Below are 13,000 nucleotides of genomic sequence, written 5' to 3' on the forward strand. Positions count from 1 at the left end.
AATTCAAAATATTTGTTAATATTTGAACACAGTTTACAATAATTGTGAAGATTAAATTTATACACTAATCAATTTACAATTATTTTCCCATGTTCGCTTCTTAAGTACTTTAACAAGTAGCATACGTGATAGACACTGTACTGACTGACACTTCCGACCGTAGCAGAAGGAAAAACGGAAGTATCAAAACAAAACACGCATCTGTTGTTTGTTAAAGTTTGGCCAGCTTTGTAATTTCTAAAACGGGCTTTAATTAAGAGAGGCATAAAATGCAACACCATGCATCAAAATTTAGAAACAGTATATGTTAGCTACCTGTACTTTTTTTAAAAAAAAAATCCTTGAATGCATTAGGATAGGTAGTGTCATAAGTTCAAAATGTGTGATTCTTCGACTGCAAATTGGGAACTGTTTTCAACACCGTCCAAATTATTTTTATACAAGAAAGTATTGACCAATAATGTATGTAAATTCTACCTCTCAGATTTGCTTAATGTATGGATTGAAGAACTGCGTATGGAACAACTTCTCGAGAGATGTCAAGTAAGCTTTTTTTTTTTACGTCATATGTGTACCGTATGTTTGAGTAAGGGTTCACACTACAAGTAATGGATAAAAGTAATATAGTAAACCAAGAATCTCTACTACAAATTGATAATAATACATAAGCTGGCCCAAGTTCCTTTTGTTTTATTGCGATTTCATCATCCTACGAATGCAACGTTTACATGGTTCGATTTCGATTTACGTCTGTTAACACATACTGCAGAGTTTTAGCGATTACATAAGATGTGGTTCAATTATGCTTTCGTGGTTAGGTTAGGCAGGTCAGGTTTGGTTCTCTTAGCATTAAAATAAAGGGTAACAGTTCGTTATATCTGAGACACATTCAAATCGGATATTTTGTGTTTTGCATGGTTCGTACTTACCAATTGTGTATTGCGGAACATAGTTCAAGGTGCCATTATGCTTTTTATACAAAAACAAACACAATTTTTGGTAACAGTATGGTATAGTGAAAACACATTTCTTCAAATTTACAGGAGAAACTATGCTAATTGTGCGATATCGCCAGAACACCCCTAAAAAAACATTCACGATAGCCCCAAAAACCATTCACGATAGCCCCATGAACCATTGACGGATAGCCCCAAAAACCATTGACGGATAGCCTCAAAAACCATTCACGATAGCCCCACGGACCATTTCCGGCAAGGTTAGGTTAGGTAAGCATAGTTAAAAAAAAAATTCTCATAAAAAAAAGGCACGTTTGGAAACACTGGCGAGACCGTGTGACTTTCGACGCTCGCGTCATCTGCAGGTACATAGTGGAAACAATGGCATAATGTTGTCGCTTTACAGAAAATGCAAGTTCCTTACATAAAAAGTGATTATTTCTTGGTCTGCATCATTCTATGGTGAAGTTTTCAGTTTCCGCGAAAGAAAATACCTCGAAGAACTTCGACAATGCTACAGAAACTGATTTCAGTAAGTAGTTTCTCCTGTAAATTTGAAGAAATCCATTCGGGCGATATCACATATTTACTGAAACTACTTACGGAACTAAGTTTTTGTAGACTTTTGGAAGCTCGTGGAAGTGTTTTCTCCCTTCATTCAACTTATTTGGCCTGTAAATCATGTATTTTTCGACATTAATGTATCTCCGATGCACGATAGCTCTTGCCACCATTACCGTCGACTACTTGAATTAAATGTTCCGTGCGTTCGATTACGTAACCCCCTGTTAGTGTAGCAACCATGCGGTAGTTTTACAAGATGACGTGTGAGTGGGTTTTTTTTTATTTAATTGTCTATGTTTGCCTAACCTAACTGAACCTAACCTAACCTTCCGTGAATGGTTTGTGGATCAATTTTTGCTTAAAAACCTTCTGTGAATAGTTTGTGCGGCATTTTTCGGTTAGTAAGTTTGGAAACACTGGATATCAGCTGACGATAGCCAACATGAGTCATATTGTGTGTAACCAAAGCGAATTAGCAAGAAACAATAAGCAATGGCAATTGTGCGTCGGTGAGATATTTCTCTTGAAAAATACATGATTTCCCGGTCAAATATGTTCCACGATGAAAGAAAATACCTCGACGAACGTTGGAAAGCTTGGTGAAACTCATTTCCATAAGTAGTTTCTTCTGTAGAAAGGAAGAAATGTGTCTTCGATATAACTAACTGATACCAAATAAAGTCCTTAAATGCATTCTACTAAGGTTCCGATTTACTTCTACATTCATTCCCACTAGTCTACGATACGTACTGTCGCTTGTCAATGGAGAAAAGCTCGTCCATGGGAAGCACGCGTGCTTGCATGAGGTGATTTTTAAGTGGTTTTTTCAACATAACTTTTTTTTTCGAATTTAAACAGTGCTCATTACTTTAAGGAAGGTTCAAATTTCATATGACAATGATTTCCAACATTCTACAATAATTACTCTTTCTGCTAGGAGAATTTGGAAAAAATCATAAAACGATCTGGACCGTTACCGAAAAGAAAAATAAATGGTAAAACTATCATATGCGTTGTGTTTCAAATGGCAAAGCAGTGTTTCAACCTTCTTAACAGAAAATTCCCGCATAGCCCCAAAAACCATTCGGTATAGTATGACCATCCACGAATAGCCCCAAAAACCATTCACGATAGCCCCATGCACCATCATGCTAAGGTTAGGTTAGGCAATATAATGAAAAAACTGTGCATTTGGAAACACTTGCCGGGGATTACGTCATCAGATGCTCAGAACATCCTGTTCAAGTACATGGATGGAAATGCAAGCAACAGCTTTCGTGCATCAGACGGACATTATTATAGAAAAATACATGATTTAGTGGCCAAATACATTGAAAAATGCGAGAAAACACTTCTACGACCTTCCGAAATTACACAGAAACTCAATTCCGTAAGTACTTTCTCCTGAAATTTGAAGAAATCCATTTCCCGGTTATGACATTTTTACCAAAGAAATATTTCATCAGAGATTTATTTTTAGTACTATCTACCATATACATTTTCTTCGCTTATTATTGTGCTCGACTTAAATATTGTATGTAATTTCAGTTCCATAGTGTGTTCTTCTTTATTTGGATTTCCTTCATGTAGAAGTTCTTCAAATCATTGCTGTAATTCTTTTCTATAATTTTTAATATTTTATTAGTGTATTTGGATTTCCTTCATGTACTAGTTCTTTAAAATCATTACTGTAATCCTTGTCTAAAATTGTATTAATATTTTATTAATGTATGTATTGTTATATGATGATTTCCATACCTATGGACATGGGTCAACGGAAATAAAGAATATGAATAAATTAAATAATGAAAATGGTAACATAGACCCACTATGGAGTTTTCTTTTTCAGAATTTGAGTAAGCCACCATTTTTAAAATTTAATGTAACGGAAAACATCAAGGAACTCTGTGAAAGCAATGATGATTTTGAATTGCCTGATGATATTTGGAATTCATAATTTTTAAATAAAAAATAATGTGATCAAATTTTTTTATCTGAAATAATAAAACACACTGCTTGTTTTTCACAGTTAGGTTGTTATATTACAACAATGTAACATTGACAAGGTCCATTGTACAATTGTTATAACTATATTTAATACAACTAACAATAAATGTCTGATGAAGGGAGCGTGTGTTCTCCTGAAATGTCCCAACGAAAAACTGTGTTTTTATGCTTGTAATTACCGTAGACTACAAGATAAATAATTCTAATCTACTCAAACCATAAATATACTAAAAATGCTAAACCTAAATGGTATAATTCCTGTGAATGGATCCAGCAATGGCCATTGGAAAATATGTTAATCCTGGCACTGTACCAACAGCAAAAATACACAATGTATATCTCTGTATGTGGGGGGAGGACAGAGAAATCATTTTGTGAGAAAGATGTGGTTAATATTCATTGTAGGTACCTTTGTATTGTGTGCATTATTTGTGTAGAGAATTTATACGATGTAGAACAAGTGCATGCTTAATTGCAAGATTAGCATCTAGCAAAGAGAAGTTTAGCCTGCTTCTCTTCTTGCTGAATAATGTAACAATCATAAAATTTGAAATGTGAACATGGGTAGCCATTATTTTGCATGCTTCTCATGTTATTGGTGAGTATTTTGCATTGGAATATTGTGCTCAAGTCACTGTTTCTTACTGTGAAACATCGGTGGAGGCACATAATGGTTCGGATCCCACTTTAAACTGTAGGTCCAGTCCCGATTAGCCTTACTGTGCATAGTGGACTATAACACCAAATCAATCAATCAGTCAAAAACTTACTGTGAAACATGAGCCCTATAGTATTAAATTGCGATCCTCTCTACCAACAAAAAAATTGAAGTTGCACTTTTATGAAAGTCTTGTTTAACAGAATACAACAGTAATGTTCATTCAATATTTTGTACAGACAGCACAGATTATTATCAAATAAGTACAACATGAGAAGCCTGCAGATTTTTATGCCTAAAAATGTGCAAAATAAAATAAACATGAACAGCAATTACAAAAACAATTCTACTGTAAAAGTAATAATTGGTATGCAAATAAGGTGCAGTGTGTGAAGTTATCAATTTTTATTGAAAATGTAACATGAAAACTACATGCAGCAATTCATGTGGCAATGTTCAATTAAGATTTTTCAAGATTCACAACAGTCTCCTACATTTGTATGTATATCCTAGTCTATTTTGAGAAAGATCTCTAACATCACATACCATGACATAACAGTAACAAATTTCATGTTAGGAACATTACATTTTTTTTATTGCCTGTATGTGCTTTATGTACTGCTTTTTGTCATGAGAAAACATGAGTGTTTCAATATAAACATGCATTTGCACATAAATCCTCAGTCTAGTCTAGAACTGAGACACTGTATGCATTGCATATGTTTAACATTAATATATGTATCTGATCTTACAGAAATTGAACCCTGTTGTCGAGGCTTCACCAGAACACTTGTTTGAATATGTGCAGTCTTTGTTGAGTGGGGAGGGAAAGAAAATTCATAAAGAAGTTGCAGAAGAAGATGACTATCTCATTCTAAAATTAAAGTCAGATTTGTCAGGAGTTTTATTTCAGTATGAATTTCGTCTCAAACTCATGGAACCAAAATCGGCAAGTACCAATATTCTTTGTCAAATAGAGCAATAGAAATTGATATGAAAAATGCAAACCTGACCAGGCATATCATTCCATTGCTCTATCCACTGAGCTACCAAGGTAACTCGAGTCCCATCTGGTTTTACACTTCCATTGTTGTACATGTGTGGAGTTGTTTCTGTTAGTGATTATGCAAGAAAATATGTGCCCTTCAAAGCACTGATGATATTGACAGTGCCCAGGATCTCCCAGCGGAAGTGAAAAATGAGATGAGACCAGAGCCAGCTTATTAGCTCAGTTGGTAGTGCAAGGGCACTGTGCCAGACTCCATGGTTGCAAGTCCTGGTTAAACCTGTACGTTTTGCTTAAATTTCTACATCTTCTGTGTGCAGTGTCGGCAATTGGGTTCCAAAACTAGGGGGGCAAGGTGCCAAAACTGCAGGGGCAAAGACAGTTTTCTTTCCCTCGTAGATAAGGTTTAGCATAGTGTGGGGGTAAAAGTAGCAAAAAGCAGGGGGGCAGCTACCCCCCTAATTGCCGCCACTGTCTGTGTGTGCTAAATCATAAGGAAGTATAGCAATGTTTGAAAATGTATATGTGCACACAGCCATTTGATGTATTCAAAATGTTTTTTGTGTAATTTTGCTTATTCTGGGTGCATTTATCTACATCAGTAGTTCGTGTGCGAGAGTATTAAAATAATGTATTCAAAATGTTGCTTGTGTACATTTGTTTGCATGTTGGCTCAAACTTTGGTCTTTGACACTAGCATTATCAGATGCATGGGAGGTTGGTTATTCCATGAGTCATTCCCTTACAAAGCAGAAGTATTAACTGTGTTTATGTGGTCAATTTATTTTTAGTTTCATTCAAACTATTCTTATGTAGTCGTATATCTACTTCTAAGGGCTATTGTAAAAACCGCGAGACGTGTGTCCTCGTCATAGCAGACGACCATCAGTGTCCATGTCGCTCACCCTCGGCAAAGGGAAGGGATCATTCGGCATTCTTCGTAAATCTTCGGCATAGGGAACGCATGACTGCCACTCATTCAAGCCTCTCAGTTTTTTCGAACTAAATCCACCTAAAATAAATTATTTTGCAATATTTTTTCTTCATTTACAGTGAATTCTGTGTTGTCAGTTATCCCAGTAAATTTCATGTGTGTTATTTCTGCAATTTGTATTTAAAAAACGTAGGTTTAAAAATCATACTTAACAGTTGACCAAATCAGTGCGGTTCAATTGACTCGAAAGGAATGAATCCACAGAACTCATTCCGGGTCTTGGAGCATCTAGCTAATGGTGGGTTGTGGAAACACTCTTCGTCCAGGGCTTGAGATCAAGAAGGTTTGAAGAGAAGAGAGGGGTTATTTCTGGTGGTAGATCAATGTCCGATTTAGACTATACTTGGTATAATAGAGGAAAAAAGTGTTCAACATTTTAATCCAGACTAATGTGGAATGATGTGGTTGCGAAGAGCATTAAAATTCTACTGTTGGTTGGGTCCAATTTTCAAATGAGTTCTGCTCCTAAGCCCACTTCATGCGTAGACAGGCTAATCGGGGCTGCACCTACAGTTTAAAGTTGGATCCAAACCTTTATGTGCCTCCACCAGGTATCGAACTCTGTATCCCTTCATTTCAAGGCGACAATGTTACCACTCTACCATCCGAGTTCAAATGAAAAGGGGGTGTGGAGCAGTTCAGGTTTCGATGATATGAACAATTTACTTAAACATCACAGCGTCATCGGCAAACTCAAATCCACGCTGAAATTCTCCTGACAACATTTGCAGAGAATAAACTTGCAAGAAGATCAACAGCCCCAACTGTAGATAATGAATCAAAAAAATAAATTAAAGTGTTTACAGTTAGTTGATAAAATGAATGCAATAAAAATTCCTGAAGACATTTTCTATTCTTTGATTGGCATGGCTCATCACAGAAGTGAACTAAGTTAAGAGTCGCTTATTCCTCAGATTAATATATCTCGATAGGAGAACACAAACCTTTCTTTTGCTTGAAGGAATGCTTTTTGAATTGTTCCAGTTAAGTTTAGTTGTTTAAACAATTCCCGTGCCTAGTGCTAGTGCTGAACGAATGATCTTTTCATTATTTCACTGAATTCACAGTTAATGTAGAAATACTAGGGGTGTGCAGGACAGAATTTTTCAGGTCAGGATGGAAATTTTTTAAAATCACAACATTCGGGACGGGAAAAATTCGCAATTTACCGAAGCTCTGGAAATCTCTAATTCTACTATCATTTTCATTTTAAGTGATTGTTTTTGCATTTCTGGACTAAAAACTAACAATTTCCGATATGTTCCAGAAACTTACAATGCAGAAAACTTCGAGTATTAACGACTTTTTAAAGTGACCATTCCATATTTTTTGACTGCTCGGGATCCCGAAGTCGGAATCGGGACAGAAAATTTTTTCCCGATCCCAGTCCCAACTTTTCGTGATCCTGCACATCCCTAAGAAATACCCAAGGACAGTAATTGAGAAGCTGCTAGAACTGAAATGAAAATGCAGAAGATGAATTCTACAATCTAGTGATAGAAGAATTCATAAAGATGGTATTAATAATAATAATAATAATGCTTTTTAAAATGTCTTACGATATGTGCTTCCCTTTCTGTAAAAGTCACGGACCGCCCCTGATCAGATGTGGATATATAGTGAGACCACAGGCAAAAGAGCCTTTGCAGACCTGTGACTCCTGTGCATCGTATTCCCACATGGAGGGGAGGGACAGTGGAGCATGCTTTCTTATGGCCAGAGTTGAACCGATGGAGGGAAAGGTGCGCGGAAACTTTTGGCTGAAGGTTCTTTTCCTTGTGGTCTCTGTATAGCATGTAAATTGATCATGTTTTACATAGTTCTATGTTTAAGGAAGGAAAATATATTATTGGATTGCTGCATCCATCATTTGCCTTTCAAATACTGAAACTTATTGATTTCGGTGTTAATTGTGATGGTGAGGATAAATGGTGGACAGAGGTAGTTTTGATTTCTTGTATATGTTAATCATCTTCATTGTTTGTTTTAATATTCCAATGTTTAATAAAAACTGTCCAAGTGATCAGTTGTCATTGTGTCAGTAATTCGAAGAAGACCATTATATCATGATAAGTCACGCTCTCCTTTACAGGTTTTTGAAGAGTTGACTCTTCCATTAATTTTCATGGTTCAAGAATTGCAGGAAAGAGAGAAAGTGCTGTTCACCCAGCTAAGAAAAAAAGACAAAGAAATAGCTCAGTACAAAATGGAGGGTGCTGTATTGACTCGCAGTAAGTAACCTTGACATTTACATTCTTCAGCATGCTTATACATATTTTTCAATAAATTTAGTCAAGTTCAGCTTCCAGGAGAATAAATGTTAACCTTTTTTTGATCAGTTATTGTTCATTAGCAGTTCGTAAATGTAACCATTTGTTGTAACCGACATTATCTTTCATTCTTTTTGTGACTATTTAAAAAACGTGAAATGTATCAAACTATTAAAGATTGCTTCAAAATTGTGACACTCTTACACCTAAACATAATATTTAAATGTTATCAATATCAGGAGTAAAAAAAATGTGTATGTATGCCTGTGTGAGTGTGGGAGTTTTTGGTGGAGTATTTAAAAATACCAAATATAGTTTACTTATGGTTTGTGAGTGTGTACAGTAAGCCAAACTACGTTTCGTGATTCAACTGCTCCCTTCCTCAGGTTATCTCCTTGGCTAGCGAAATTGCTTCATAGCCACATCAAATGAAGTAAAACAAGGAGTAAGGTGATAGGTGTTACTATGGTGAAAAAAGTTTCCTAACAACTTGCCCATTCCTGATAAAACTCCCATACCCACATTCCTTTCTTTGTAAAGCTACCAAAGGCGTAAAAAGTCAAAGATAAAAACTTTAAAACTTGAAACATTAGAAAACACACAAGCGACTACACGCTCGCCGGTGAGGTATCATGTTTGCCTTCTTGCAGAATGCAGGACGTTTCCCGGTTCCAAACTCAGCCCCCAGTCTCCATTTTTTTCACCTTATCCGATCGGATCAAAAATATGTTGCTTTCCTTAACCCATTTAACATTATTTAGCTTTCTTTTATAGTTCTTATGCTTCTTATCCCCTCCTTTTCCCTCTATTTTATTCCCCTTTTTCCTAACATTTTCTTTCCTAACCTGTTCTTCAATCAGTGGCATATGCAAGGGTGGGTTATGGGGTTTAACCCCTCCCCTTGAGCTTTTGAAATGTTATGAAAAATGCTGTGGAAAAAATTAAAATAGCCAATTTATCACAGTCAAAGATCTGTGACAATACTACTACTGCTAGTACTAATAATAATTATTATTACTATTATTATAATTTGAATTATTATTCCCATGCAGCATGGAAAAAGCACAGCATTCCAAGCACACGCGTCTTTCAGAGCGAATGCCTTGAAAATAAAATATGAGGATAACTACTATGATTTAAAGAGAAAGGAAAAGTTGTTTTGTATCTCAGCTGCAAGAATGTTCAATGAACATGTATCTTTTTGTTTGAACAATGAGCATTAACTGAAGAAAGTTCTTGGTTCGTTGTAAGTGGCTAATGTATAGACAAAGGCTAGGCGGACAAGAATACACAGTCACCAGTCCACCTTCCCATTGTTTACCATTGCATGGTACGTTTGAATTTCTGAATTCAGATGACAATAACCTTAACTATTTAGAAATGCTTTGTTGGTAAGAACAGCGAGACAATCCAGGTGTGAATTATTGGGGACAAAGCTGGAAAAATTCCAACCAATCCCGGGAATTGAACCTGGATCTCCCACGTGGTTGTCAGATGCCCTACAGACCAGACCACCACAGCTCCTTGGATGAGTTCCATACTTTGATTATTTCAATTTATTTAAATATATTTTCTTGTTTTTATGGATTTTCTTCACACTTAAAATGTCTCACGTCGTTGACTAGACAATTATTTTGTGACAAAGAAACAAAAAAATGCTCCCTAGAATTTGTTAAAAATCAAGTGACTAGAAAGTAATTTTGTTCTATTGCTTTCATAAATACTATATTTATGTAGATCTCTACTACATCATATTAGTAGTGGTATTAGTAGTATTATTAGTAGTAATTCAACTAATTAATTATAAGTATTATTAATTAATTTTGAGTATTATTATTTAATTCAAGTATGAGGCTTGTCCGGAAAGTAAAGATACAAACACATTTGCACGTTAGGGGAAGAATGTGTACCAAAGTTGGCAACACTGGCAGTAACCGTGATCCATACAACGAGGATTAGGAGTGAGTCGTCGGTGCTGCGCTGAGTCTTGTGCAAGGAACCCGCGTTGGAAATGGCAGCGGCGATACCGAATCCCGCCAAGTGTGAAGTGCGCGACGTGATCAGGTTTTTGCAGGCACAAGGAAAGCGTCCATCGGATATCCATTGAGAAATTGTGACTGTGTACGGGAACGTAATGAATCGTCAAAATGTGTTGAAATGGTGCCGTGCCTTCAGTAAAGGTCGACGTGCAGCAGTCACTGCAGTGGCGCCATACCCATTCTCCAAAAGCCAAAAAATTCAAAACGTCAATTTCAACCTGCAAGCTGATGGCAACCGTTTTCTAGGATCGCCACGGCATCCTGCTGGTGGAATTCATGCTGCCTGGAAGAAAGATTAATGCCGAAACCTACTGCCAGACTGTGAAACATCTCCGACGTGCAATTCAAAACAAAGAAAGAGGCATGTTGTCAAGTGGAATCCACTTTATTCATGACAACGCCCGCCCCAATGCAGCGAATGTCACCAAGGATCTGCTTGCACAGTTTTAATGGGAGGTCCTTCACCATCTGCCATACAGCGCCGACCTTGCACCCAGCGATTACCACCTGTTCCTGTACCTGAAGAAAAATCTTGGTGGAAAACACTTTGCCGACGACGATGAAGTCAGGGAAGAAGTCACAACTTGGTTCCAGATGCAGGCGGCGGATTTCTACGATTCAGGGATACAAAAACTTGTTCCCCATCTGAACAAATGTTTGGACAATGGTGGCACTTATGTGGAGACATAGCCTCTGTATCAGTGCATCAAGTGTAACTTTAGTTGCGAGCAATACATTTCTTTTATATCTTATTTTTGGTTTGTATCTTTACTTTCCGGACAAGCCTCGTATAATAAAACAATGGTAATGTAAATTTGGAGAAAGTTTTAGGAATAACCCCCCCACCCCTTTGATGAAATCCTGCCTACTTCATCCTTGTCTTCCTTATCCAAAATTTATCCTTTCATCTCCTATGGCAAACTTTTGCACACGTGCAAGATATGAGTTTTTGGTGGAGCATGGTTAACTCATAAAATCATTCTATTGAAGGTTCCAGGATAAATCGAAGCCTGGATGTAGGTATTTGTTTATGAGTGTCCTCCACTGATTTCATTCTCATTATTAGGATTAGCCAACATAGACAAAAAGGCAATGTAGAATATGGAAAATTGAACTAAAGTGTAGATAATGTAGGGAATCTTCATTAAACAATAAGAAATTTCAAATATTTCATGGAATTGGCCTTATCTTGAACATAGAGAGGGAAAACGACAACGTACATATTTTGGTCTCACCATATGAAATACTCTGTAAATTTCCTATGATATTATATTGTCTTCCCAGGATTTTGTGATATATTATGTACTATCATTATTTTAGTATATTGCGAGACCAGCCTAATGATATTTGACCGAACCCTGACACTTACTAGATACTCATATTAATTTGCCATGCTGCTACATTGAACTGGTGTGTCTTATTTTGAATACGTACTATTAATCTTGAAATAATAGTTTTATTCATGTTTCAAGCTTTGAAACTTAACTTTGAACTTATTAGATCTTATATCATCATCATCATCATCATATATCAGTATAAGCCTCCCCAATGGGACAGTGGTAGTGGCATCACCTTGTAATAAGGGGTCCCGGGTTCGATACCCGGTGAAGGCACATAGTGGTTCAGATCCCACTTTAAACTGTAGGTCCAGTCCCGACTAGCCTTACTGTGCATAAAGTTGACTTAAAACACCAACTCATATACCAGTATGCATATGTTTATATTTATAGACATTGAGACTCAATCATAGGAATGTTTATGCCTCTGTATAGTACCCTTTCTATGTTATTTATCTTGATGCATAGTGGTGAGGCTATTTTTTTTATCTAGAAATGTACATTTATGCATACTGTCCATGTGTGTGTTTATGGCAAACTCACTGTGATGTTTTTCCCCCTCCAAGATGATTTGAAGCAAACACTTCAATAGTACTGTGCTTTTGCATGTTTATTGCCACTTTACTGTTTTATATTCTCTAGTTCATGATATTTTCTTTGTTCAAATGCTTTTTTAAAAGTCAGTATATTTTGTTAAACATAACTTCTCTTTTCACCAGAAAATGTTGAAACTCAAGAATTTAAGGAGACAGACTTCAAAGAAAAAGCACAAATAAAGCTATCAAATATGGGAACACCTGTGAAAGCCTTTCATAGCATAGCACAACCTTTGTATGCTGATATTAGGAAGAAGTTGTCGGATTTTAAGGAAAGGTTTGTTGTTCTTTGTTATCATACTTGTACAATTGAACTTGGATTTTACATTTATTGCATTATGTACAGGGTGATTCATAATTTGTTCCTTAGTTTTGAATGTGTATGGTACAAGAACTATAATGCACACAGCAAAGGGTGCATATCAGTACATAAAGAATCTCTCCAAGTTTGCACTCATAATAGGCCTTATCACGTAATTGTAGTTTTAACCACTAGGTGCCAGTATAATGCAGTTAATGCAAACATGGTGTGCTCTAGCGAACACAAAGCATTCCGCATCTTATAATCGCTAA

General features: G+C 36.3%; 1 protein-coding gene across 2 annotated transcripts in view; it reads left to right on the forward strand.

Annotated features, from left to right (window-relative positions):
* Positions 1 to 175: 175 nt before the first annotated feature.
* LOC145978393 (non-homologous end-joining factor 1-like) overlaps positions 176 to 13,000 on the forward strand; it is a 42,871-nt gene continuing 30,046 nt past the window's right edge. For both annotated transcript variants that reach the window (XR_014440689.1, XM_083111008.1), the window contains exons 1-4: positions 176 to 543; positions 4,940 to 5,134; positions 8,278 to 8,416; positions 12,551 to 12,704. Coding sequence is in view for 1 of the 2 variants with exons in the window: in XM_083111008.1 (XP_082967134.1) it covers positions 379 to 543; positions 4,940 to 5,134; positions 8,278 to 8,416; positions 12,551 to 12,704 (653 nt within the window). In the remaining variant the exon portion in view is untranslated. The remainder of the gene's footprint in view (positions 544 to 4,939; positions 5,135 to 8,277; positions 8,417 to 12,550; positions 12,705 to 13,000) is intronic.

The sequence above is a fragment of the Lepisma saccharinum genome, chromosome 24 (genome assembly GCF_977018435.1).
Source record: "Lepisma saccharinum chromosome 24, izLepSacc3.1, whole genome shotgun sequence".
Classification (NCBI taxonomy): Eukaryota; Metazoa; Arthropoda; class Insecta; order Zygentoma; family Lepismatidae; genus Lepisma; species Lepisma saccharinum.